This window comes from Rhagoletis pomonella, unplaced genomic scaffold (assembly GCF_013731165.1).
Source record: "Rhagoletis pomonella isolate Grant_MI unplaced genomic scaffold, Rhpom_1.0 Rhpom_scaffold_00014, whole genome shotgun sequence".
Lineage (NCBI taxonomy): Eukaryota > Metazoa > Arthropoda > Insecta > Diptera > Tephritidae > Rhagoletis > Rhagoletis pomonella.
The window spans coordinates 7,872,035-7,897,654 of NW_023458568.1; the positions used below are offsets into that span (position 1 = coordinate 7,872,035).

The following is a 25,620-nucleotide window of genomic DNA, read 5'->3' on the forward strand; positions in this document are numbered from 1 at the left end:
TTCGACCGTGGGCGATTCGCCCAATAAACCGTGGCCGAATGCCAAATGAATATTTTAAAAAAGTTTATTTAAAAAAGATGTACGATGAGGAAAACTTTTTCATCGAGACCAGGATGACTCGCAAAGTCTTCGACTTACTGCTGAATTTAGTTGGCTCTTTTTTACAAAAACCCAAACAGAAAATTGGATGTGAAGAGCGGCTCGCAATTACACTTATTTAGTTGAAATATGAGAAGGAACGTTCATTTTATTAACAAATCCTTTTAATCTGTAGGTATCTTGCACATGGAGCTTCCTTCGAAATAATTAGGTCCATGTATAAACTGAGTAAATCTACAATACGCGCGATTATTTTCGAAACATGCCAGGTATTGTGGGGGGCATTATCTTCTGCTTACCTGAGTGAGCCGAGTACTACTCAATACTAACAAATTGCCGAAGATTTCAAAACAATTCCGGCTCCATGTTCTATAACTGCAAAAAGTCCTACAGTATTATGTCAATGGCGAATTGTGACGCAAAATATATGCTCACATGGGCAAGTGTTGGAAGTTATGGAAGCCAGAGTGATGGGGGTAAAATTTAATACTACATAAAAGCTTTGAAATCTTGTAACATGTATTTATGTCATTTGTACCTATTTATAGGAGTTTTCCAACATACTTCATTCTTGGCAAATCAACTGCCTTTACCACCAAGCACACCATTATGGGATAGGTCACCGCATGTATTCCCCCATTTTTTGTCGGCGATGCAGAGTTTCCGCTAAAACCTAATTTAATGAGGCCATATCCCGGTTTAGGCTTAAACCGAACAAAAACCGTGTTTAATTATCGTTTTCACGAGCAAGCCGGGTAATTGAAAACGCCTTTGGCATACTAACTGCCCGTTGGCGGGTGCTGCGCAGTACAATTGAGTGCAGTCCGGAAAACTGAAAAAATTGTACTGGGTTGTCTGTTGCTTCACATTTTTATGATGTTGAACGACCACAAGCGTTGGTATTGCCCAAATGGCTACGCTGATACGGAGGAAAGTGCACAAACATGGTGAACTGATTTGGCAGATCTTGGAGACCGTTACCGTCCATCACGTCCTCTCGACGCAACGCATCCTTAATTGCGTTCCGCTTAAGGGATACTTTAGCAGATTACCTTGTAAATCAAGGGGCTGTTCCGTTTCAATAATAAATCCAATACTGCATTAAAAATGTTTGTTCTTTTTTTCAAAAAGCACCAAATTGGTTGCAAACATTGACTAATTATTAATGAACAAAACAAAAAAGAGACTCATTTCAAAGCGCTTTGTTGCAAAGCAACAGTATCTTAAATTATAAAATGTAAGGCATATTAATGCTAATTAATCAGGATATCTAGAAAACCATTTTTATACAGATTTGTAGCCCATTTAATTGTAGTATAATAAAGTGGAAGCTTCAAGTTGTAAAAATCCCGTTGATTGTCGGCAATTTTCTTTTGCTCACAGTGTCGAACATATATACATACTTTGTGTGGAAAAATCTGAAACACCTTCATCCAAAAAAATTATCAAAAACCAACAGGATTTTCACCAACTTGAAACTTGCACTTCATTAAACTCCAATCAAATGTGCCAGAAAACTGCATACAAAAATTTTTTCTAAAGATTCTGATTAAAAAGTTTGAAATTTTGGTGAAATTTTGCAGAATTTTCATAATTTTTGTACAAAGCTTGATTTTAATTTATATGGTGTTTGTTGTACAACCAGCTAGCCTAAAAAAAAAAAATAAACATTAAATAAACAAAAGACAAATATTCACAACTAGCCGTAATATTGCACTCCTATAATTTTGTAGACCACTGTACGTACGTATGTATGTACATAGATAGATAGATTTATTTATTTATTTATTTACTGAAATCAATGAACAAAATATTCTTACAGACTACACATGTTGGAGAGTATTACTAGTTTAATTACATTATTCAAGACAATTATTCACATGAAACAGACATTTTGGCAATTCGCCACACTCATAATAAATTAAAAAACGCTTACATATAAGTTGAGATCATAAACTACACTAATGACTGATAAAATAATCACTTAACTGGGCTTTAAGAGCAAATTTAGAAACTGATAAGTCTAGGTCTAAAGAATTTGCGAAGACGTTAAACTCAGCTAGAGTTCTATTAATAGGAGCATTGACACTATATGCCGTTTTGCTGAGGCCAACTCGAAATACCTCAAAGCGACGGAGGTTTCTACTCGGAACATTGAAGTGCAACCTATCAAGAAGGGACGGGCAGTCAATCCTGCCTGTAGCAATGTCAGAAATAAAAAATATCGCTAAGAGTGTTCTTCTATCATTTAAGGACAGTAGGCTGATTAGTCGGCACCGAGACTCATATGACGGAATCGCGAATCTAGAGCGAAACGGAGGACAATTTTTTGAACTCTCTCCAACCTGTTTATATGAATAGCATCACGATCCAGAAACTAAAGGTCGCGCCATTCGCGGACCGCTAACCCTCTCTTCGTCGATTTGACAGCATCCACCCAATCCCTGACGTCATAATATACTTTTGTTTATATTCACTGTTGCCAACTTGATGATTTTCGCACCAAATTTAGTGGGTATTCAAAACGCGAAAATGTTTTATTGAGTTTTGTGCTTGGGTGCGTTTTTGGTGCTTTTGTTTTTATTTTAAAGACTTCAAATTAGAAAATCTTAAAAAAATGGAAGCAAAATTTATAGCAGTCGTAAGTGTGCTAAGCAATTTTACAAAAATTTAAACAAAATCATGGCACAGTGACAATCATAAGCGACAACGAAATATGTGCAGCACCTTCAATCATGCCAGAAGAAATCGACCGTTGTGTAAGAAACATTGATTTTTAACCGACTTCCAAAAAAAAGAGGAGGTTATCAGTTCGTCGGAATATTTTTTTTTGTTTTTTTTTTATGTATGTTACCGCATAACTTTGCACCACGTCAACCGATTTTCGTCGTCAATAATTCCTTTTGCAACGGAAAGGTAGTGTTACAGAGGTTGTCCCATACTAATTTGGTTTAGATCCGATCATTGGATCATGAAATATATAGATATATATATATTTTTTTTAAGTCGGTTTTTTTTTGCTAAAAATTACTTGTTATTAATTTGAATCGGCATCCTTACAATAAAATTATGTATTCATATAAAGTCCATAAAATACTCCAATAAAAATTTGGTGCTTTTTCAAATTTAAAACTTGGCAATACTGCCTTTTGTTCGATGCTTCTTCTTTTTCCTGTCGAGTTCGTCTTGCTCTCTCATTCTGGTATATTTTGACGTCACGGCCAGTTGTTCTCAGCTCGATTGGCGCAATCTTGTATTCTATCATTCTTGGAATAGCATGATATGGTCTCCGAATTAATGCCGCGTATTCTAATTTAGACCGCACAAAAGCAGAAAACAGTATCTTAAGTGTGTATGGATCTGAGAAATTAGAAGAGTTCCTTCGTACAAATGCAAGCATAGCAAGCGAGTTTTTTATCGTATAATTAATATGCATAGCAAAAGTAAACTTAGTGTCAAAGTACACCCCCAGATCCTTGACTTCATTAACCGACTCAAGCGTAGAGTTTGCAGTGCTATACGACGTGTGCAAGGGATTGTGCAGTTTATGAACGTCGCTTTGTGACATTTATTAATGTTTAGATACAGTCGATTCCTAACGCACCAATTGTTAAGCTTATTAAGCTCCAATTGAAGAGCTGTAGCGTCATTGGTGCAGCCAATCTCAGAGTAAAGTTTCAAGTCATCTGCATAAAGCAGAAACTTAGAGGATGATAAACACGAAGAGATATCATTAATGAACAGGTTAAAGAATAGAGGTCCTAATATGCTACCCTGGGGCACACCTGAGATAGCAACAAAAGGGTCCGAAGCAACACCATCTACGACAACCGCACTTATCCTGTTATGTAAGTACGATTTAGCCCACTTTAAAAAATTTGAATGAAAGCCAAAGCACTCCAGCTTAGTTAAAAGAATTTTGTGGGAAATTTTATCAAAGGCTTTGGAGAAATCCGTATAAATCGTATCCACCTGCACGCATCGACGAAAGGCTGAATAACAGTCTTCAGTGAAGACAGAAAGATTAGTTAGCGTAGATCTTGCTAGTAAAGTTTATCATTAACGATAGCTTCAAAAAGTTTGGCAACGGTTGATAGTTTAGAGATCGGTCTGTAGTTAGAAATGTTATTCATACAACCGCTCTTAAATATTGGGGTGATAGAAGTTCGCTTCCAATCATCGATAAAAATTCCAGAAGATAAAGATTTGTTGAATAATAATTTCAGCGGTTCCACCAGCGAAACACAACTCTTAAATAGAATTGCCGAGAAACCATCAGCATCAGTGTGCGAAGAATTTTTTTTGTATCTTATCCCTTTAATTATGTCCTCATCGGAAAGAACGAGAGCGCCAAATTCAACGGGAGAAGACATGGTAGAGGAAAGGTTCCGTTGAATACAATTTAAATCATCGTCGGACACTTCTTCGTCCGAAGCGAAATTAGACGAAAAAAAATCAGCAAACAAGTCGGTTGTTGTTGTTGTTGTAGCGGCTACAACAACCCCGCCCAGGTCGGTTGGTATCTCAGTCGTTGTCGTCAAGTTCCACTAACGGCAGCCCTAGGAAGCGTGCAGCTTCTGCGGGGTTGGTGTCCAGGGACAAGGCCGTTAGGGTTGTCGGGTTTTCCGGGCATGCGAAGAGATGTTTCGAGTCATGTGGGGTCTCTCCGCATGCCGGACGCTCATTTGGCACATCCTCATTCAATCTACTCAGGTAGGAGTTTAACCTGCTGCAGTAGCCGGAGCGAAGTTGTGCTAGTGTCGTTCGCGTCTCCCGAGGCAGATGAAGCTCCGTCTCTGTGTCCGGGGGTGGTATGCCTAGAACGGCATTCACAGGTCTAGAGTCTACATAACTCGAGACTGACTCCCTGTGAATGCCGTTCAGGGCCAGTCGGTAAGCTGACGGGTCCAGAGGTTGCTTGATGAACCTCAGGACTTCGTCCGTCAGTTCATATAGATGTCTCCTGACGTACCTAGGCGAGGGCTCCTCTGCAAGCAGCTGTCTGTTTGGGTGGCTACTTCTGTGGCTCCCGACCAGGAACTGCTTGCAGAGCATGATGTTGTGCTCCTTTACGGGGAGCATTTGCGCCTCGCCGTGAAGATGGTGTTCGGGCGACATCAGGAGGCATCCTGTCGCTGTCCTGAGTGCGGTGTTCTGTGCAGTCTGTAGCTTCGTCCACTGCGTCCTACTAGTCCCCGGCGACCACAAGGGCGCTGCGTAGTTCAAAACCGGCCGGCCTATTGCCTTGTATGTTGCCAGCAACGTTTCTTTGTCTTTGCCCCAAGTACTGCCGGCTAGCGACTTGAGGACCTTGTTGCGGCTCTGTACTTTATTGACAATAGCGGTTGCGTGCGAAGAGAAGGAGAGCAGGCTGTCGAATGTTACTCCGAGTATTTTGGGGTTATTCACCGTCGGAATTGGTGTGTCATCGACGTGAATTCCCAGCGGTAGCCTGACCTCCTTCGTCCAGGTTGTGAACAGGGTCGCAGAGGCCGAACAGATACATTAAAAGGCCAAAACTCTGGCTTCATCAGATTATCATAATGTTGATCACCGACCCCAAGCTTAAAATTAATATGCGTGAGCGAATTCGTATCCGACCCATTTTTTACCAATTTAAAACATGAAATTTGTTGCTTTTCAATACCGGCATATTTCGCCACATAATCAATTATATTGCCAGGTAAGACTGTTGGCAGGAATGATGACAAATGTAGCCACTTAACATTAATACGGGCAGCTACACCAAGTTCATTACAGACATTAGAACCCATCACACGAGTACGCTTTTTGCTTTTCTTATTCCTTCTGTTCTCAGCTGTTAACCAAGCAGAGTTATAAGGAGCACAACATAAAGGAGCACAACATAATGCTCTGCAAGCAGTTCCTGATCGGGCGCCACAGAAGTGGCCACCCAAACAGACAGCTGCTTGCAGAGGAGCCCTCGCCTAGGTACGTCAGGAGACATCTATATGAACTGACGGACGAAGTCCTGAGGTTCATCAAGCAACCTCTGGACCCGTCAGCTTACCGACTGGCCCTGAACGGCATTCACAGGGAGTCAGTCTCGAGTTATGTAGACTTTAGACCTGTGAATGCCGTTCTAGGCACACCACCACCGGACATAGGCGAGACGGAGCTTCATCTGCCTCGGGAGACACGAACAACAATAGCGCAACTTCGCTCTGGCTACTGTAGTAGGTTAAACTCCTACCTAAGTAGATTGAATGAGGATGTGCCAAATGAGTGTCCGGCATGCGGAGAGACCCCACATGACTCGAAACATCTCTTCGCATGCCCGGAAAACCCGACAACCCTAACGGCTTTGTCCTTGTGGACCGACCGGATAGAGGCTGCACGCTTCCTAGGGCTGCCGTTAGTGGAACTTGACGACAACGACTGAGATATCAACCGATCTGGGCGGGGTTGTTGTAGCCGCTACAACAACAACAACAACATAAGTCGAATTGGTAGGCACATCTGCATTCGTATTGATAACACTAACAGCGTCGTTTTCAGCATAATTACGTGCATGATGATTCGCCAGCGTCGAGTTAGCCGCACCAACATCATTAGTATGAATATGAGCAGCTGCATTAACTCCCCCAGTATCAGCTGAGTGCGCAGAAAGCGGAGAAAAAAACACAGGCAAATCATTAGCATTAACGTCGAACGGTGACAAAACATTCTTATCGCTAGCAGGTACAGCGTTAACCGCATCAGCATTAGCGATGTTGGTACTGTGAGAGGCATCAGCAGTTGATTTGTTTGCTTTTTTTGCCGATCCAGGGGGAACAGTGGTAGACGGGTCGTCAACACTCGCAGATTGAGACCAAGTTAATTCGCGTGAAGGCGGAACGACCACAATTGAAGAACGGCAATTGTTATTGCTAAGATTGTCCACAGTAGCAATAGGTGTATTAGCAGCACTTTTGAGTGTATTAACCTCAGCAACTAACATTTCTAGGCATTTTGCATTGTTGTTGTATATGATTTTTCTTGATTGCATGTTGGATTTAATTTAATTTGCCAACATATCAATTTTATCAGAAAAGTTTTTGAAATTTGCATTAATGGCACTCGTTAAGAAGTCAATGCTAAGTTTCTGTGAGGCCATGATCAAGTCATATTTATTTTATTTTTTATTTATTTATTTTTTACAGTCTGTTAGACTTATATTGCAAATTTATATTGGAAATTTTTAAATAACATTATTTCTTTATCACTGCAATTATTTTATGTCAATATAAACGCATGCAATTATCTGGAAGTTATGTAGACGGTTGGAAAGGCCGAGTTTCCAATCCGCGCTATTCTTTTTGGGTTACTCCATTTATTGATATCTCCTGGGTGGTCGAAAAGGCCGAGTTTCCGATCCACCCAGTCGCGCTTTCGTGACGGTTGGAAAGGCCTAGTTTCCAATCCGCTCGTTTATTTTTTATTATCTAAGGGTCTAGGTAGTCGGAAAGGCCGAGTTTCCGATCCGTCTAGTCTCGATATCTTGGTGGTTGGAAAGGCCTAGTTTCCAATCCACGCTATTGGAACACGGTAAGGGCGTCGCTGGGCGACTGGCGTGCACCTGTATAACAGGTGCCATGCGCACATGTCCCACTGCAGCCCTGGAGGTAATCTTGGACCTGTCGCCACTGCACATAGTCATAGAACAAACCGCCAAAAAAGCCCTCCTAAACTTCATGAGGGAGGGCACTGGAAAAGGCAAGGTGATCTCGAGCAGACTCGGAGAGGAAATCAAAAGCAAGATTCCTATCTCCCAGCTCAATAGAGACGACATGGTTAGGCTAAGAACCTTCGAGAAAAAGTTTAGAACCGTACTAGGAAGCGAGGCAACCTGGAACGAGACAATGTTGGATAACACCTTTCGGCCCCATACCCAAAGGTGGTACACAGATGGCTCCAAAACCGACGAAGGGATAGGGGCAGGAATACATGGCCCCCAAGCCAATATCTCCATTCCCCTGGGGAACTATCCCAGTATCTTTCAGGCGGAGGTTTTTGCCATCGACATTTGTGCGGAGGTAATTCTGCAGAGACAACCGAGAAAACAGCACATTGTCATATGCAGCGACAGTCAGGCTGCACTGAGAGCCGTATCGTCGTGTGAAATTAATTCACGGTTGGTATGGGAATGTGTAAAGAGACTAAACGCCCTGGGGGAACTCAACACAGTACAGCTGATGTGGGTCCCGGGCCATACAGGCGTACAGGGCAACGAGGATGCTGACAAGCTCGCTAGGGAAGCAGCAGCCACTCGACCCATAGGGCCAGAACCCTTCCTTGCAGTTGGTCCTCACACTATCAGGGAAAAGTTAAGAATAGAGGAACGAACACATTGGAAGAATACGCCTGGACTAAGGCAGGCGAAAGAACTTCTAGGAAGCTATAATCCCAGAAGATCCAGAGAACTAATTACACTCAACAAGACTAATTTAAGATTTATTACAGGACTGCTAACTGGTCACTGCAGGCTGCGGGCCCATATGCATACCTTAGGGATTAGCGCAGACCTATTGCGACAGGGTCCCAGAAACCCCGCGGCACATCATCTTAGAATGTGACGCGGTGTCGAGAAGAAGGCAAACACACTTGGGGAAGCTGTGGCTCGAGGCTTCAGACATTCACTCTCTACAGCCCTCGAAACTGCTCGGTTTCATCAGAGCACTGGGGCTGGACGAGGTGTTGTGATGAGCTCCGAGGGCACAATAGACCTAAGGTCGCAGTGCACATCCTCTAACAAATCTATCTATCTATCACGCTATTGTTGATACATCACTATCTTGTAGGCTGCGTTCTACAATAGTCAAATAGCAGCCGCTTGAAAAGAGCGATAGTATCACAATTTTTTATAGCCTCTGGTAATTCATTGAAGCACTTTAAGCCTTTATAGAAAATTTTTTTTTTTGTCCACTTCTGTTCTATACTTCGGGAGCCTGAAGCTGTTATTCTCTCTCAACAAATATGTATGCGTCTCATTTATATATCGGAGATTATCGCTAAGATAATCCGGCAGGCTGCCCTTCTTAATATTGTACACAAATTTCATAGCGTGGTAAAAAACTTGTTGCTTCACGCTTAACCAATTCAAGGTTTCAAGCATACATCTTGTTGGTGTGTCGTACGGTTTGCTGAGGATGAATCTCATCGCTCGGTTTTGCATTTTTTGCAGCTTATCTACATGGGAGTCCCCCGCTAGGAAGAAAATCGTGGTGCGGTTCTACTATTGACCTGTACACCAACGTTTTATATCTTCTTCCCAAGGACTTACACGATCTCTTTATAAGGCCAATTTTTTTAGCAATCTTGTTGACTGTATACTCAACGTGCTCATCAAACTTTAGTTTGTTGTCTATGTATATTCCTAGGTACTTGACACTTTTCACCTCTTCGATATTTTCATCGTTGATTTTTAATTCACGGCTTATGGAGTCAGCATTTGCCGCTCTGGAAAATACCATAAAGTTAGTCTTTTTCACATTCAGTTTGAGTTTATTTGAACACAGCCATTGACACAAAGAATTAAGATCTTCTTGCATTTTGACAATCGCATTTGGTAGTTTCCTATCACTGATCGTTAACAAGGCATCATCCGCAAAGAGTTTTATTTTACAATGTTTGGGAGAACTTTTAATATAGTTTATATATATATTAAAGAGCAGGGGTGCCAAAACTGAGCCCTGTGGTAATCCGATGTCTACGGCTATCTTACTAGACATCTTTGAATTAACTATTGTTTGTTGCCTACGATTACAGTCAAGCTCAGTGTTTTTTATACCAATGTATTTTAGTTTATCCAACATTCGGACCCTATCAACGGTTTCAAATGCTCTTTTAAGATCAATAAACACTGCCACTGCATTAAGGTGTCTGTTAAGATCTTCTTTCCATTGAGAAAGCATCAGATTCAGCGCAGTCTCACAGGAATGTTTAGCTCTGAATCCAGATTGTTCTTTTATGAGTATTTTATTGGATTCCACATAGTACTGTAGCTGGTTTTTCACAACGGTTTTTAGCATTTTTTCCAAGCTAGGGAGAGTATTGATGGGAATGGGATGAGACTCTTATTTATAAGTAGGGCAAAACAAAAATTTTCAGGCATATTAACACACTCAGAAAAATAACCAATATGGCGGTTCCGTTGAAACAAATTAATGTCGTATTCGGACACAATGGTTTCGCAACAGGTGCGATGAAATCGCTTTTTACAAATGCCACTGCACGGCACTATTAGATTGTCACTTCTTGAAAATGCTTTGCCGCATTTACCACAGGAATTGTCCAAATTGAAGCAATAAAAGAAAACAAACAGGAGCGAACCGAAAACACGTCTGCACGACACGTCAGCTAAGCAAAGACGATTAAGTAGAGGTATTCACTGTGCGACCAAAGGATCTATTGTGCCCTCGACTGTTTAGAGTACCTCATCTAATCCCAGAGAACCCAGAAATTTAAGGAGATCTCCGAGGGTTAGCGATTGTATGACTTCCTCACTTGGCCAGAGTTGGCCTAAGTGTCTCTCCGTCTTCTCGCAACTGCCTCGCATTCGCGAAGCAGATGCATGGGGGTCTCCTCAGTCACATCGCAGAACCGACATAGGTCGTTAGACCAGATCCCCAACCTGTGCAGGTGACCTCTCAGTCTACAGTGACCCGTCAGAAAGCCTGTCAATATCCTTACCCTCTCTTTGGGGAGGTTTATTATTGCTCTATACCTTGTAAGGTTGCAACCTCCCAGTAGGCTTTTATCCTGGCGTAGGCCTGCCGTGTTACGCCAGTGCTGATTCCTTACGGCCATACCGAAACAAAAGCGTTGGGCGGAGCGGTTTCTGACGCCTAACGTTAACGCCGAAGTGCCATACCTAAACAAAAGCGTCAACGCTACATCAAATGCAGAAATAACACCAACAATAAGCATAGGTTTGTTTGTGTGTAACACGAAAATTACAGTTTCGGCGTTTTCTGCAGCCAACTTCAATACCTAACGCCCTGTCAAAATCGGATTTTCCAACCGCTCGGCGTTGACGCCGCGTTGTTTCGGTATGCTTCATACAAATTGTATGGGCATGAGAAATTTTTGACAGCCAGACAACGCTGACGCCTTTGTTTAGGTATGGCAGTTACTGTGTTCCTCTCCTTTCTGAGCTCTTCCTTTATTGTACTAGGTCCAATCGCTATGAAGGGCTCAGGCCCTATAGGCGACGAGGCGGCTGCCTTCCTAGCTAGTCGGTCCGCTTCCTCATTGCCAACAACTCCTACGTGACCTGGCACCCAAGTTAATTGGATGTCGTACTCCGCCAGGTCGTTGAGTTTATCAATACACTCAAGAACCAGAGAGGATTTTACTTCAAATGATAAGAGGGAGTTTTAGAGCCGTCTGTATACCATTGCATTGAGCTCGCTTGTATCTACCTCTCCATAAAAGAGGTGCTCCAAGTCGACTTGGTGCAAAGCGCTATTTTGAATTTCCTGTCAAAGTTAACTAGTTTGGGCCTGCCGTCTCTGGGGAGCAGAGCTAATGGAATTTGGGAGCCTAGCTTATCTCTGTTCCTCGATGATGGGATTTTACCTCTACCAAAGCCTTCTCTTGCGAAGTGACAAGAAATACTAAAAGAAGTAAACAAAAAGAGCAAAAAGAAATGTGCAAAAATAGAAACGATCTCAGTTAACTACAAAGGAATTACAACAACAATGATAACAACAAATGACTCGGCAAGATTAGATGTATGCTAGTGAAATTTAATTAAATTTAATATAAACCACTAAAATCACAAAACTTTCATTTAGCTTCGATTATTATCACACTAAGATGCTCGTAGGCACTTTTTATAGCAACTTTTACTCAGAATTAGCACAATAAACTTTGCAAAATACAAAGACAAATCAGAGCAAAATATAAGTAGCACTTCACAGCTTGACGCTTGCTAGGCTATTTTTCAATTGTAGCTGGAATCTAAGTCAGTGCGGTTGTGGACCAATGATTCAAACAGGTCTTTGAAAGACAACCAATTCGCCGGATCACCATCAAAGACTGGAATTTTAATTGGATCTAACCGCATGTCTAGTTGATTGGTCACAGCAGGCTTGGACTCTCCTACGTATTCGAACACAAATATTGGTATAAAGCGTTTCAGTAGCAGCGAAAAATTTATCGTGGGCTTCCACTTCGCAGGACTGTGCAAGTGATACTAGATCGGCGTGATACTCTGCAAACCTTTCAAAATGTTTGGTCACTTGCGCCAGCATAACCCCGCACTCTATGATATCTGGATCAAAGTTGGCCGCCTCGGTAATTCTTTCAAGACAAACAATTGATGATTGTGCAGATGCACGCAGATTTAAACTTGCCATATCGCAGTATATTTGCGATCATTCCTCACAGCAGGCACCAAAAAATGTATGGGAATGAGTTCGGCAAAGTAGAAAACCACGTTGTAAAAAATAAGTCGAGTAAGTGTATTTCACTTGTTTATTTATTCACGTTCTTGAATATTCTCCTGTAAGTTCACCAGATACTCTTTAAATACATACGGAAGTATATGAGCAAAACACATACATATGCATTCTACTCCTAAGTACATCAGCTATAAAAACTTCTAATGCTAGAGCGAGAACAATAATAATACGCATAATATGTATGTTAAGCGATGACATTGCAAAAGTTGTGGAACAAATGTTGTTAAAGAAGCGATATTCTGCCGGAATCCGCAATAAAATCTGCGTTTTGCAAAAATTTAGTCCTAAAATTGCCGCGCCAATTTTTAGAGGTTTGTCGCCTTAGAGAAAAATCTTGCCGTACAAATATTATACCTGAATAGGTATTCTATCGGAATCTGCAATACAATTTAAATTCTTGCAAAAACTCGATGTTTAACACCTTACCTCAACATAAGTTTTGGAAAACATATTACAAAAAATTGTTGATTCTCACAAAATAAACCATCTAGTCATAAAGAAAAATATTTTAGAAATAGTTCTTGAAAAACCCCCATATTTTTGAACCACGTTTTTTTTATAGAGAATTAAACAAGGATTACGATGGTATAATTTTAAATCCCTAATTTACTGGTCTTCGCTATGCAAATCAACTTCAAAAAGTTCAACTGTTAATAGCTAAGGAAGCTTTAGGAAAATCTTGACCATCTTATATATAGAAATATTAAGCCCGTTTCTTTAGCTTTAAAACGACGTTAAGATGAAGTCTCTACGATGGGCAGAACCCGAGATATAACGATTTTAAGAAGTATATGATTAGTCAGAATCACGAAAAAATGCAAACTTTGACAGATCATATCTCCAAAGAAAAAAGCGAAAAAAAAATTCTTCAAACACGTGTTAGCTTATTTCATGTATAGAACCCATACAAAAAAAGGAAGCTAATCGAAAGTGTGACACAAAATTTGGTGTCCGATATGAAAAAGAATGTCTCATATATGACTGCATACCAAATTTCAAGTTCATGTGACTTATGGTTCCGAAGTTATGGTTGATAAAAAATGCCACGTCTATTGGATGTGCCACGCCCACTTTCACAAACTCATTTATATATACCCTACTATAAGCACCTACCATATATATGACTGCATACCAAATTTCAAGTTCCTGTGACTTATGGTTCCGAAGTTATGACTGATGAAAAATTTCATGCCTATAAGAGGTGCCACGCCCCCTTGTCGAGTCCCATTTGTTTCACCCTATTATAGGCCCAGGTGTCATGGAAATACTCTGTCAAAATTTCGTTCGATTCTGACCGTCCCACATTGGAGTATTTCATTGCAATTTGTGTGATAAATAAAAAAAATCAAATCGAAGATACCCAACCATGATTGGAATCGTTCGAAAGAGAATAGAATTCTACATCACTATGTGAAAAAATAATTGAAAAAAAATTAACGTTATCCATGCACTGCGATTGCCAATTTGACGTTTTCTTTACTTTGGTGCGCGCATAGTAAAAAACAGAAGAGTTTTGATATTTCCAAGTGATTTTTCTTGAAAAATTAAAAAAGTATAGTTTTTTGAGCAATGGAACCTTCTACGTCAGGTATTTTTTGAACTTAAAATGAAATATATTAGTACAAAAAGTGTCTGTTTGTATTTTTAATGTTTTTCTCCGTGCAGGCTTATAAAATGTGTGTTTTTGGGTATATAGTAAGCATATAGATGTGAATACCACTCAATTCAGTGAAAGTTTATTTTTTTTTTGAAACAGCAATTATAAGTGATATGTTAACAAAAAAAAAGTTTGCAGATTTTCTGCGGTTTTTAAGAAAAATATATTTTTTTGTATGCCCATGCAATTGAAATATGTATGTATGTATATATATTCAAGCAAAACAACGGAAACTTGATATGAGTACATTAGGGTGGAGTGAAAAAAGTTAATTTTTGTTTTCGGGAACGGGTACCCTTCATCTACTGTGTATGAGACTTAGTAACAATTCTGTAAAATATTTAATTTTTACGAAATCATCTTGAGGTCGCACATTTGGCTTTAAGTTTGAAATTTTTTTAAATTTTTTACATTTTTAAAAAAAACTTTACTTAAAATTAACTTTTTTCACTCCACCCTAGTGTACATCAAGTAAGTGTAGCTATTGTTGTTGCTGTTTTTTTATTTGTTTTGTTTTCTTTTGTTTTTATAAATTAATAAGGGTTAACAGCTAGTGGCGAAGCTACTATTTGTTTAGTGGAGGGGTAAAGGTGATCTACGTTGCAGTGTTCATGTTGCTTTTGTTGGTCCCTTTTTTTGTTTTTATTTTAATAAAATAATAAACGTCAACAATTAGTGATGTAGCTTCTGTTTGTTTACATAGGGGTAAAGGTAGGAAATATTTTGGATTAAGTCCCTATTCCGTAGAATGCTGCGTAGAAAGTAATTGTGACTGTTCACTATGTTTATTTTTTGTGTATAACGTAATTGTATCAAAAATAATTGGATCGATGAGTCTGTAAAAACTTCCAAACTTCCCTTTAGGAACAAGTTCAACTACCGTATTCCTTCTTCGTCGAAGCCTTTATGAAATTATGGAAAACTCCGGTTGTAGTCAGCTCCAAGAAAAGTTCAAATTTCTGAAAGAAGAGATAAGAGAACGAACTAAAGTTTCCTCTGAAAATATGAAAGAATTTAACGAGAGGATAAATAAATTCTGTTTTGATTTCAAAACTCGCTGGTATGCATCGGCAAGGAAGCAGCAATATTTCCTGCAGTCCAACAGAGATTGGTTAGATTCTTCGATTGGTTTTAGCTGCTGTAAAACACATAAACGGGGCCGCATGGAGGTACCCTTTGAAGAATGTAGTGAACCAACTAAACGCAAGAAATGTTTAGCGCTTAGAAAGACTGCCCCTCTGCCTTTGCTAGTTCATGCAACTCAAATGGGTCTGAGAGCTGCGGGACAGTTAGATGCGTCGAAAGTGATGCAAGAAATATCGGAATCACCGGCTAATGCGACTAAGTACCGGTTAAGTGTTCAAAATGCTGGAAAAAATAAACAGATGTCAAAAGAAGAAGCGTTGTCTGTTTTGGTAGAAGCTAAATTGTCCCGTCATCAGTACAACATCATAAGCCAGTCTGCTCCAGAAAAATTTCCTTGCTATACATACGTGCAGTCTGCGAAAAAAGCTTGTTACCCTAAACGCGAATGTATTAAAATAGATGAAACTTCAGTAAAAGTGAGTTCGCAAGGCCTATTAGATCATACCGTTGAACGTATAATGCTGTCACAAAAAAGTGTATTTGAAATACTTGATGAGGAAAATTTATATGAATTATGCTTGTACTCGAAATGGGGCTTTGATGGGAGTTCTGGGCATAGCTTGTATAAGCAAGTATTTCATGGCCCGAGTGCAAGCGATTCATCGGTATTTATAACTTGTATAGTACCACTAAGGTTGGTTTACAAGACCAAAATAATTTGGGTGAACCCTCGTCCTTCATCCACAAGGTATTGCAGACCATTAAAAATGGAGTTTGTTAAAGAGTCTGCCGAAGTTTCGAAAACCGAAAAAGCACGGGTTGATGCAGAAATAAGAAACCTCGGAAATTCTATTGTATTTATTGACAATAAACGTCTAGAAGTGCGTCACAATTTAATGCTGACAATGGTAGATGGAAAAGTCTGCAACGCACTTACGGACACAAAGTCTACACAATCATGTTATTTATGCGGAGCTACAAGTAAGGAGTTAAACGACATCGATAATATGGTAAAAAGGGAGGTGAATATGAACAATATTCAATTTGGTTTATCGATTCTTCATGGTTGGATACGATTTTTTGAATGCCTTCTCCACGTGTCATATAAACTTCCAATAAAAAAATGGCAAGCAAGACTAGTAGATGAAAAAGAAATTGTATCTGAAAACAAAGCTCGTATCCAAAAGGAGTTTAGGGACAGAATTGGTTTAATTGTCGACCAGCCAAAGCCTGGCTATGGAAGCACAAATGACGGCAATACTGCAATAATAACAAAAATGCATATGTTGATGATTGCCGTTTCAAGTGGACATGAAATTGAAGTAGAGAAGTTTCGTCAATTTGCTTTGAGTACTGCCAGATTGTTTGTTCAAAAATATCCTTGGTATTATATGCCTCCAACGCTGCATAAATATTTTATACATGGACCGGAAATAGTCTCTCATGCATTGTTGCCAATTGGTCAATTGTCCGAAGAGGCTCAGGAGGCCCGAAACAAAGACTTCAAACGTTTCAGGGAGGATTTTGCTCGAAAATGTAGTAGGCAGAAGGCAAATGAAGACATTTTTAATAGGTTTTTGATCACTTCAGATCCTTTAATATGTTCTAAAACAAAGCTGCCAAAGAAAAAAATTCAAACTTTGCCTAAAGCAGTTGTGGAGCTCCTCAAACCCGCAAAAGAAGATAATGACAAAAATGATGATATCAAAGATAATGATGATTACGAAAGCAAAGAAGAAGACGATGATGATGATGTTTTTGCTAATGACTCAATGTCAGATGATTGATAACATAAAAAAATTAAAAAAAAATTTTACAACCGCTCTATATTTCAGTATTGGATATGTATTTCATTAAAATTAATGAAAAAAATAAAGTACCATTAAAGTATATGGTTTTATGATGTTTTTTATAGCTTATAATTGTTTGTTAACTAAAAAAATATAAATTCCGTTACTGAGCGGCTTGGCTGATTTAATCACACTTTTTGCTATCAATTACCCCAGTGTGCGTCCGTTCAGGCTGCAACCTGGCGCATACATACATACATACCTCCACAAATAGGTCCATTTTTGACCGCCACTGTATGTAGTTGGCCAACCGCGACTTTTTTGTATGCATTTTTATGAAGAATTTACCGCTGAATCCGAGTACGAAATCGGAATACAAAAAGTAAGAGTTTTAGAGATTTAGCCAGATTTCGCGTTTTTGAGATCTGAAAAAAGTTCACTCACTTGCAATTTTCTTTGGATGTAGTTGGTCAACCGCGACATTTTTGTATGAATTTTTATGAAGAATTTTTCGCTGAATCCGAGTACGAAATTAGAATACAAGAAAGTAGAAAAGTTTTTGAGATACTGCCAAGAAGGATTCTGATTTGGAAACTTTAAGCACATTAATTTCAAGCTTGGAGTTTCAGAATGTGACTACTCAAAAATTCTGTCATCGGATATTTGGCCCTCCAACGTTGCTGTCCGGCCTTTTGATTTTTTTCAAAAAGATGCCCAGCCGCAGCCCAAGAAGTAAAAAGTCATTCTACCTCTGGTGATCGGAAAATAAGTATCTATCACCAAAATACTTCGGGACTCAGGACAAAATCCGAGTCTGTCTACATTCTCAGCTCACAATTGGATTATTATGGCTGCTTCGTTCTGACAGAAACCTGGCTGAATGCTAACTTTTTCGATGCGGAGTTCTTTAATCCAGCTCTCTTTGACGTTTTTCGCAATGACAGAGATTTTGCTAAAACTGGTGTTAGTAGGGGTGGTGGTGTACTGATAGCTGCGCGCAGATATCTTCGAGCTTCTTTTTATCCGCTGCTAGATGCCAACTCCCTGTTGGATCAACTTTGTGTAAAATTACATGGCACCTGTGGTGTGCTGTACATTTGTGTGTCCTACATTCCGCCGGGCAGCTGTGATGTCATATACAAGGCACATGTTGACAATATACTGGCACTCCACGAGAAAATTGGAAACAGCCAACTTTGTGTTTTAGGTGACTTTAATTTATGTAATATTTCCTGGAGCTTTATTGATAACAATATTTTCCTCACCCCATCAAATGTTACTACTTTATCATATTTAATTGATAATTTATTATGTATTGAATTATTTCAAATCAATGGTTTTTTAATGAGTTAAACCGAATTTTAGATTTAATATTTATTAGCTCTAATATAAATTTCAAGCTCTCTCATGCTGCCAGTTACATCTCCCCTCCAACTCAGCATCATAGCCCTATGGTTTTGGAGTTTGAATTTTACCAATATTTTGAATTACCGGCTGCTAGTCAGACGCTTGCTTTTAACTACTCTTGTTGTAATTTTGCTGAATTGAATAATTTGTTTGATTTGGATTGGTCCCAGCTCTTTGGAAATGTGGATGTAACTGGTTGCTACGATATTTTTAAGTCTAAACTTTGTGATATTTGTGTGGGTCACATCCCAATTCTTAATTCGAAAACCGCTAAGCGTCCATGGTTTACTAAAGAACTCAAACGTATAAGGAATAAGAAGAATAAGTTCTACAAAAGACAAAAGCATTCCAACGATGTTAATTTGCGTGAGCGTTACGTGTTTTATAGAGCTGAATTTAACAGGCTCAATAAATCTTTGTATAGGAATTATATTCGCGGCGTAGAAGGCAATATTAAATCTAATCCCAAGTTCTTCTGGAGTTATATTAAATCAAAGAAAAATTGCTCTAATATACCTGCATCGGTCCAGCTTAACGGGGTGTCAGCCAACTCCATCTCCAAAGCTGTTAATCTTTTTGCTGATTTTTTTTCTTCCAACTTTATTTCAGGTAATTCTGATAATGATTTTATTCCTGAAGATCTTTTGTCAAGTTTAGATACTCCCATTAACTTCGGGAAATTAAAGTTGACAGACGAGGATGTAGCTAATGGCATTAACCAGCTTAAACTATCCACTAACACTGATGTAGATGGCCTCTCGGTCATTTTATTTAAAAGTTGTCCTTCACTAATTGCGCCTTTGAGACACATTTTTAACATGTCTCTATCTGCCGGAGTTTTCCTCGATGACTGGAAATTGACTTTTATTACGCCAATTCTTAAAAGTGGTAATAAAAATTGTATTGATAATTATAGGCCGATTTCTAAGCTTACCACTGTCTCAAAACTGTTTAAGTCTATAGTTTAAAATTTACTTCGCTGTTAAACATTTATTATGTCCCAACCAACATGGGTTCGTGCCGGGCAGATCTACGTTAACCAATTTAGCTGCTTTTACAGAGGACTGTTTGGAAACCTTTTAAAAGGGATTCCAAATTGACGCTATATATACCGATTTCTCTAAGGCTTTTGACAGGGTGCCTCATCGAATATTGATAGCTAAACTTGAAGGCCTGGGCTTTCATTCAGAGTTTCTGAAGTGGATCACATCCTATCTGTATAACAGACGCTGTGTTGTTCGTTTTGATAATGTATCGTCTTATTCTTTTGTCTCCTCCTCTGGTGTTCCCCAGAGTAGTGTCTTAGGTCCGTTATTATTTGTTATCTTTATTAATGATATATCTTCCTGTTTCTCAAAGTGTAAGTTTCTTCTATATGCGGATGACCTGAAGATATACTATGAAATTAAAAATATAGACGACTCATTGATTCTCCAGGGTGAGCTTGATAATTTGTACTGTTGGTGTGCGCGTAATCGTTTGTCCCTCAAAATTGGTAAATGTCATTATACCTCTTTTGCAAAAGTGATTAGTATTGTTCCAACCTATTACTGTTTTTCGAATGTCCCGCTAAAATCAATTACTGATTTTAAAGACTTGGGTGTTTATTTTGACTCCAAGCTCACCTTCACCACCCACATAAACTTTATTGTTTCTAAATCATTCGCGATGTTGGCCTTTATTCGTCGCAACTGCTCGTCATTTTCCGATCCTTATACTCTCAAACTGTTGTATTCGTCTTTAGTTCGGTCGAGGTTAGAATACGCTGTATTTGTTTGGAGACCTTTTCATACAGTTCATGTGAACAGATTGGAGTCTGTTCAGAGGGCTTTTATACGCTTTGCTTTGCGTCCGTTGAAATTTGTAGACCCTTTTCTGTCCTATCGTTCTCGTTGTTTGTTGATAAATCGCATGTCCTTAGAGTCCAGGCGTACTTTGTTATCGATGTGCTTTGTCTTTGACATAATTGTGAAAATTCGTTTTAATGTTCCCTCACATATTCTTCGTTGTAATGAATTGTTTTTTGTGGGTGTTGTTAAAACTGTTAATGGTATGAATGCTCCTTTAAGGAGGACTTTCTCCCAATTTAATGCTTATTCTTCATCTTTAGAGTTCGATTTTTCTTACTCAAGGTTTACTTTTAAGAATTTACTCATAAGGCACTTGTCATAAGGGTTTCCCTTATTCTATGTATATATTTGTCATATAGTCTGTAAGCGTCCTGTTTGTTGACAATAATAATAATAAATAAATAAATAAATAAATTTCGGGTTTTTGGGATCTGAAAAAAGTGCACTCACTTAATTGCAATTTTCTTTGTATGTAGTTGGCCAATCTTAAATGATTAGTTAAGGCTGTTACATTTGCTATCAACTGCTCCAACAAGATTATCCAACTAGATAAGAAATTCAAGAGCTATACAGGAGCTATACACACGTGCGTAGTGAAAGAACATTTTTTTGAAACTTTTGTTAAAGTTATAAAAACTTGCCGATAAATCAACGTATAGCTGATAGCAAATTTGACAGCTTTTACTAATTAATACAACAAGAAATTTAAGATTGACCAACTATATCCAAAGAAAATTGCAATTAAGTGAGGCACTTTACTCTCTTACATTTTCATTTCGTATTCGGATTCACCGGAAAATTTTACATTAGGATGCATGTAAACATGTCCCAGGTCGGACAATTTTTTTCGTATCTGTAAACTTGTGTTATTGCCGACAAAAATGAAAGGCGGACCCGAGTGCGTTCTATGACGAAAAACTTGTAGTCCTTTTGCAACGCCCAATACAAATAAGGCGTATTCTCGAAGTCTTGCACGATGCACGGATTGCACGAAATGCAAAAATGCTATTCCAAATTAGGAAGAGTACGAGAGCACCCCATTGCAAAGTGGTAGCATGCATGGGTAGCAAGCAGCGAAATTATGTATCAAATACAATTACAAGAGACAGCAAAAAAAAAAAATGAATTGAGCGGGATGAGAGGATGAGAGAAATATGTACCAATTCCAACAACAAAACAACTAGCATAGGGGGGCATTTATCTTGCTATGCTATTTTGCAAAATATATACATGGGTTTCGACGTTGCATATTTTGCAGCGATAGGAAATGTTGTTTCCCATGTATTTTGTTGTTGTGTGTTTGCTAGTTATGCAATCCGCGCTACGTGCAATGGCTTTGCAAGATTTGGAGAATACCCCTATTATATATCGTTGGAAAGCTTAGAAAGTAAGCTATCGAAATAAGCCATTTAGGGGAAAAGGTACATTGTTTGAAAAATGCAATACTTTATTTTGCAAAAAAAAATTTGCTGCAAAAAATTATACTTTCCACCAAAAAGAACGGAAAAAGTTCTAAAGATCAGCAGTTTTCGATTCTCCCTTACGTTTAATATGAGATAAGAGTTTCGAGAAAACTTGTGACTCTAAGAAAAAGGGCTGAAATTTGCATGTTTAAACTCGTATAACTCGACAAAAAACAAGGGTAGAAAAAAAATTCTTTTACACATTGGTTACCAGTAACCATAGCAACAACGTGGTGGAGTTTGAACCAAATACTGACACGAGTTGTCTTTGCTGGTACAACTTTAGACCCATATATAAATTTTTTAAAATTTTCGAAACCCATTTATCAAAAATTGTTATAAGGCCATAAAATAACAAAAAACAAATAACTTAAGGACGAGCACACCTAAAAAGTTAAACGTTCTAATAATAGAAATATTAACAAAAACCAACAACCACATGATCAAGTGAATTGCAGCGGAATAGCTGCGCTTGATTGTAGTTGGCTTAGCATGTGAAATAGTGGAAATAAGCAACAGAATTAACAAGGCGAACTTAGCACAGTGCATAGGCAACTGGCTGAGTCAGTGGGATCGTCGGTTCGAATCCTACTGAAAGAAGTCTGATGAGGAAATGTGGTGATTTCCGAAATAGCTATCACTTCTACCATTTTTTAAAATTATTGTTGCTTTTCCACAATAAATTTTCATTAAAAAACGGCCTCGAGCTCAATAAGAATTGTTGAATATAATTGTTATAAGGCCATAAAATAACAAAAAACAAATAACTTAAGGACGAGCACACCTAAAAAGTTAAACATTCTAATAATAGAAATATTAAAAAAACCAGCAAAACCAACAACCACATGATCAAGTGAATTGCAGCGGAATAGCTCCGCTTGATTGTAGTTGACTTAGCATGTGAAACAGTGGAAATAAGCAACAAGAATTAACCAGGCGAACTTAGCACAGTGCATAGGCAACTGGCTGAGTCAGTGGGATCGTCGGTTCGAATCCTACTGAAAGAAGTCTGATGAGGAAATGTGGTGATTTCCGAAATAGCTATCACTTCTACCATTTTTTCAAATTACTGTTGCTTTTCCACAATAAATTTTCATTAAAAAACGGCCTCGAGCTCAATAAAAATTGTTGAATATAATTGTTATAAGGCCATAAAATAACAAAAAACAAAGTTTCGTAAAATTATAAATTTATTTCTGAACACTGCCACACCCCACAGCTGATGTAGGACATAAAAAAACTTTTCAGCCTGATCTTTGCGGATATCCTTTGTGTTAATAAGTGACCCTTTTCGAGAAATCCTTGAATGAATATTATCCACCTAGCTTGTTCCACAGGACTCACTGCTGGTCAGAGTGAAAAACTAGAAACGTATTTTTACCATATTTGGCCCATAGTTTCGTGAGTAGGTATATTGCTTCGTGTGTTTTGATTTTTTGTTTATGTTTTTGTCGCACGGTGATATGAAAAAAAACTGTATAATCTTTAGGCATTAAGACTTTTCAAGAGAAGCTATAAAAAACTAAAATTCGTCGTCTCCTCTTTATTTAATTAGCGTTGAGATCGGCGAGTCTGTTCGAGGCGAAGATGTATACATTGTGCAGTCTGGCTCTGGAGAAATTAACGACAACTTGATGGAACTTTTAATAATGATTAACGCATGTAAAATCGCATCAGCTTCAAGAGTGACTGCAGTTATTCCATGCTTTCCATACGCCCGGCAAGATAAGAAAGATAAGGTAATGTAGAGTTATATATTTGGCAGATTGCATGATTTTTGGGATGTATTGGGAAATATGCTATTAAATGGGAAATCATTCGCCGCATAGAAAGCAAAAGTGACGATTTAGCTGGACAAACATTATTAACTAATAGAATTTGAGAAATTATTACTATATGATGGTTTAAAACTATTTAAGCAAAAATAACAGCATTAATAACAATGTAAATTTACCTACCCCTGCGAAAAATGGTTTTATCCACTTTGATATGAAGCATGATGTTTACATTTTAATATTTCTTCTTCTTCTTATTTGGCGCTGTAACCGCCTAAGCGATTTTGGCCGAGTTCAGCAGATCACGCTAGTCCTTTCTTTTCTGTGCCAACTGACGCCAATTGGAAATGAAAAGTGAAGCCAAGTCATTCTCCACCTGGTCTTCCCATCTCAGAGGGGCCTCCCTCTACCTCTGCTACAACCAGCGGTTTCCTAGTTGAATACTTTCAGAGCTGGAGCGTGGTGTCTATTCGAACAACATGGCCAAGCCAGCGGAGCCGCTGTATTTTAATTCGCTGCACTATGTCCATGTCGTTGTAAAACTCATACAGCTTATCGTTCCATCGTCTGCGGTACTCGCCGTCGCACATAAGGACAAAGTGACTAATTACGACGACAAAAATAGAAAAACAAAAGTCTTTAAATCTTATCACACATACCTTTCTAATACTCCTTATAAACCAGTTAACAATGTAACACACAAACTTTGACTTTCAACGCAACGCAGCAGCTTTAGCAGAAGCGCAAAGTTGGGTTTTCTATCGTGCGTCGAATTAAATAATTTTTTGTTTGAAGCGATGATAAAATAATTTCGCTTCTCATTTTATTCTTATTAACAACTAATAGTGAAAAGTGAGGCGTGAGGTATGTACTTTATTTTGCGATTTTTGTTAATAATATAATTGTTTGTAAAGTGGGTATAATACCTATTTTATAAATTGCCTTTTTTTATTGAAAAAATATTAAAATTTTTATATTAGTTAGAGATATAAAAAAAGTTCCACCGAGTACAGCAATTTCTCTTCAACAGTTCGAGAACCCAACAAATTGCCAATGTAAAAATATCACGAACTCGTCCCCCCCTTTGCCCCTTCATTAAATAGGGCATCTTTTCTTAAGTCGTTTATTGGGACAAATCGAGAATATAGGAGCACAAAAATGTTTACTCCATATGTATTTGACAGATTTCAATGAAATTTGGTATCCAGAGGTTTTTGTTGTCAATGATTTCGAAATTGATATAAAATTTTCAAAATTCAAAATCGCGAATACAATATGGCGGAATATATCTTAAAAAATGTATAGATTGTTATGAAGCTTGGTATCCAGAGATTTTCCTCGTCACTGGTTTCGAAATTGATATTAAATTTTCAAAAATCAAAATAGCGGATCCAATATGGCGGACCACTTTTTTTTAAATTATAGTTTGTTATGAAACTTAGTATTCAGAGATCCTCGTTATCCTTGATTACGAAATTGAAATTATATTTTCAAAATTCAAAATGGGTTCAAATTGTGCTAAAGGTAATGCATTGCGTTAAAAGTAAAACGCCTATTGTTCGGGACGCCATATTTGATCCGCCATTTTGAATTTGTGAAAATATAATATCAATTTCGAAATCAGTGACGACGAAGATCTCTGGATACCAAGTTTCATAACAATCTATGAATTTTTGAGGAAATCGTCCGCCATTTTGGATCCTCCATTTTGATATTTTAAAATTAAATATCAATTTAATCAGTGACGACGAAAAGCTCTGGATACCAAGCTTCATAACAATCTATACATTTTTTAATAAATCGTCCGCCATATTGGATCCGCCATTTTGAATTTTGGAAATTTAATTTAATATTCCAATTCAGTGACGACGAAAATCCCTAATTACCAAATTTCATTGAAATCTGCCAAATACATATAGAGTAAATACCAAGCTTCATAAAAATTTAAAAATTTTTGAAGAAGTCTTCCGCCATATTGGATCCGCCATTTTGATTTTTTAAAATTAAATATCAATTTCGAAATCAG

At 38.3% G+C, this 25,620-nt stretch overlaps 2 protein-coding genes across 2 annotated transcripts in view; one reads left to right on the top strand and one right to left on the bottom strand.

Annotated features, from left to right (window-relative positions):
- Window positions 1-23,558, top strand: part of LOC118749191 (ribose-phosphate pyrophosphokinase 2) — a gene marked incomplete at its 3' end in the record, with an annotated part of 31,579 nt that extends 8,021 nt beyond the window's left edge. The window contains 1 exon segment of the mRNA XM_036483974.1: window positions 23,375-23,558. Coding sequence (XP_036339867.1) covers window positions 23,375-23,558 — 184 coding nt within the window.
- LOC118749126 (ribose-phosphate pyrophosphokinase 1-like) overlaps window positions 1-25,620 on the bottom strand; it is a 537,936-nt gene that overhangs the window by 386,960 nt on the left and 125,356 nt on the right. The gene's annotated exons all lie outside the window — the stretch shown is intronic.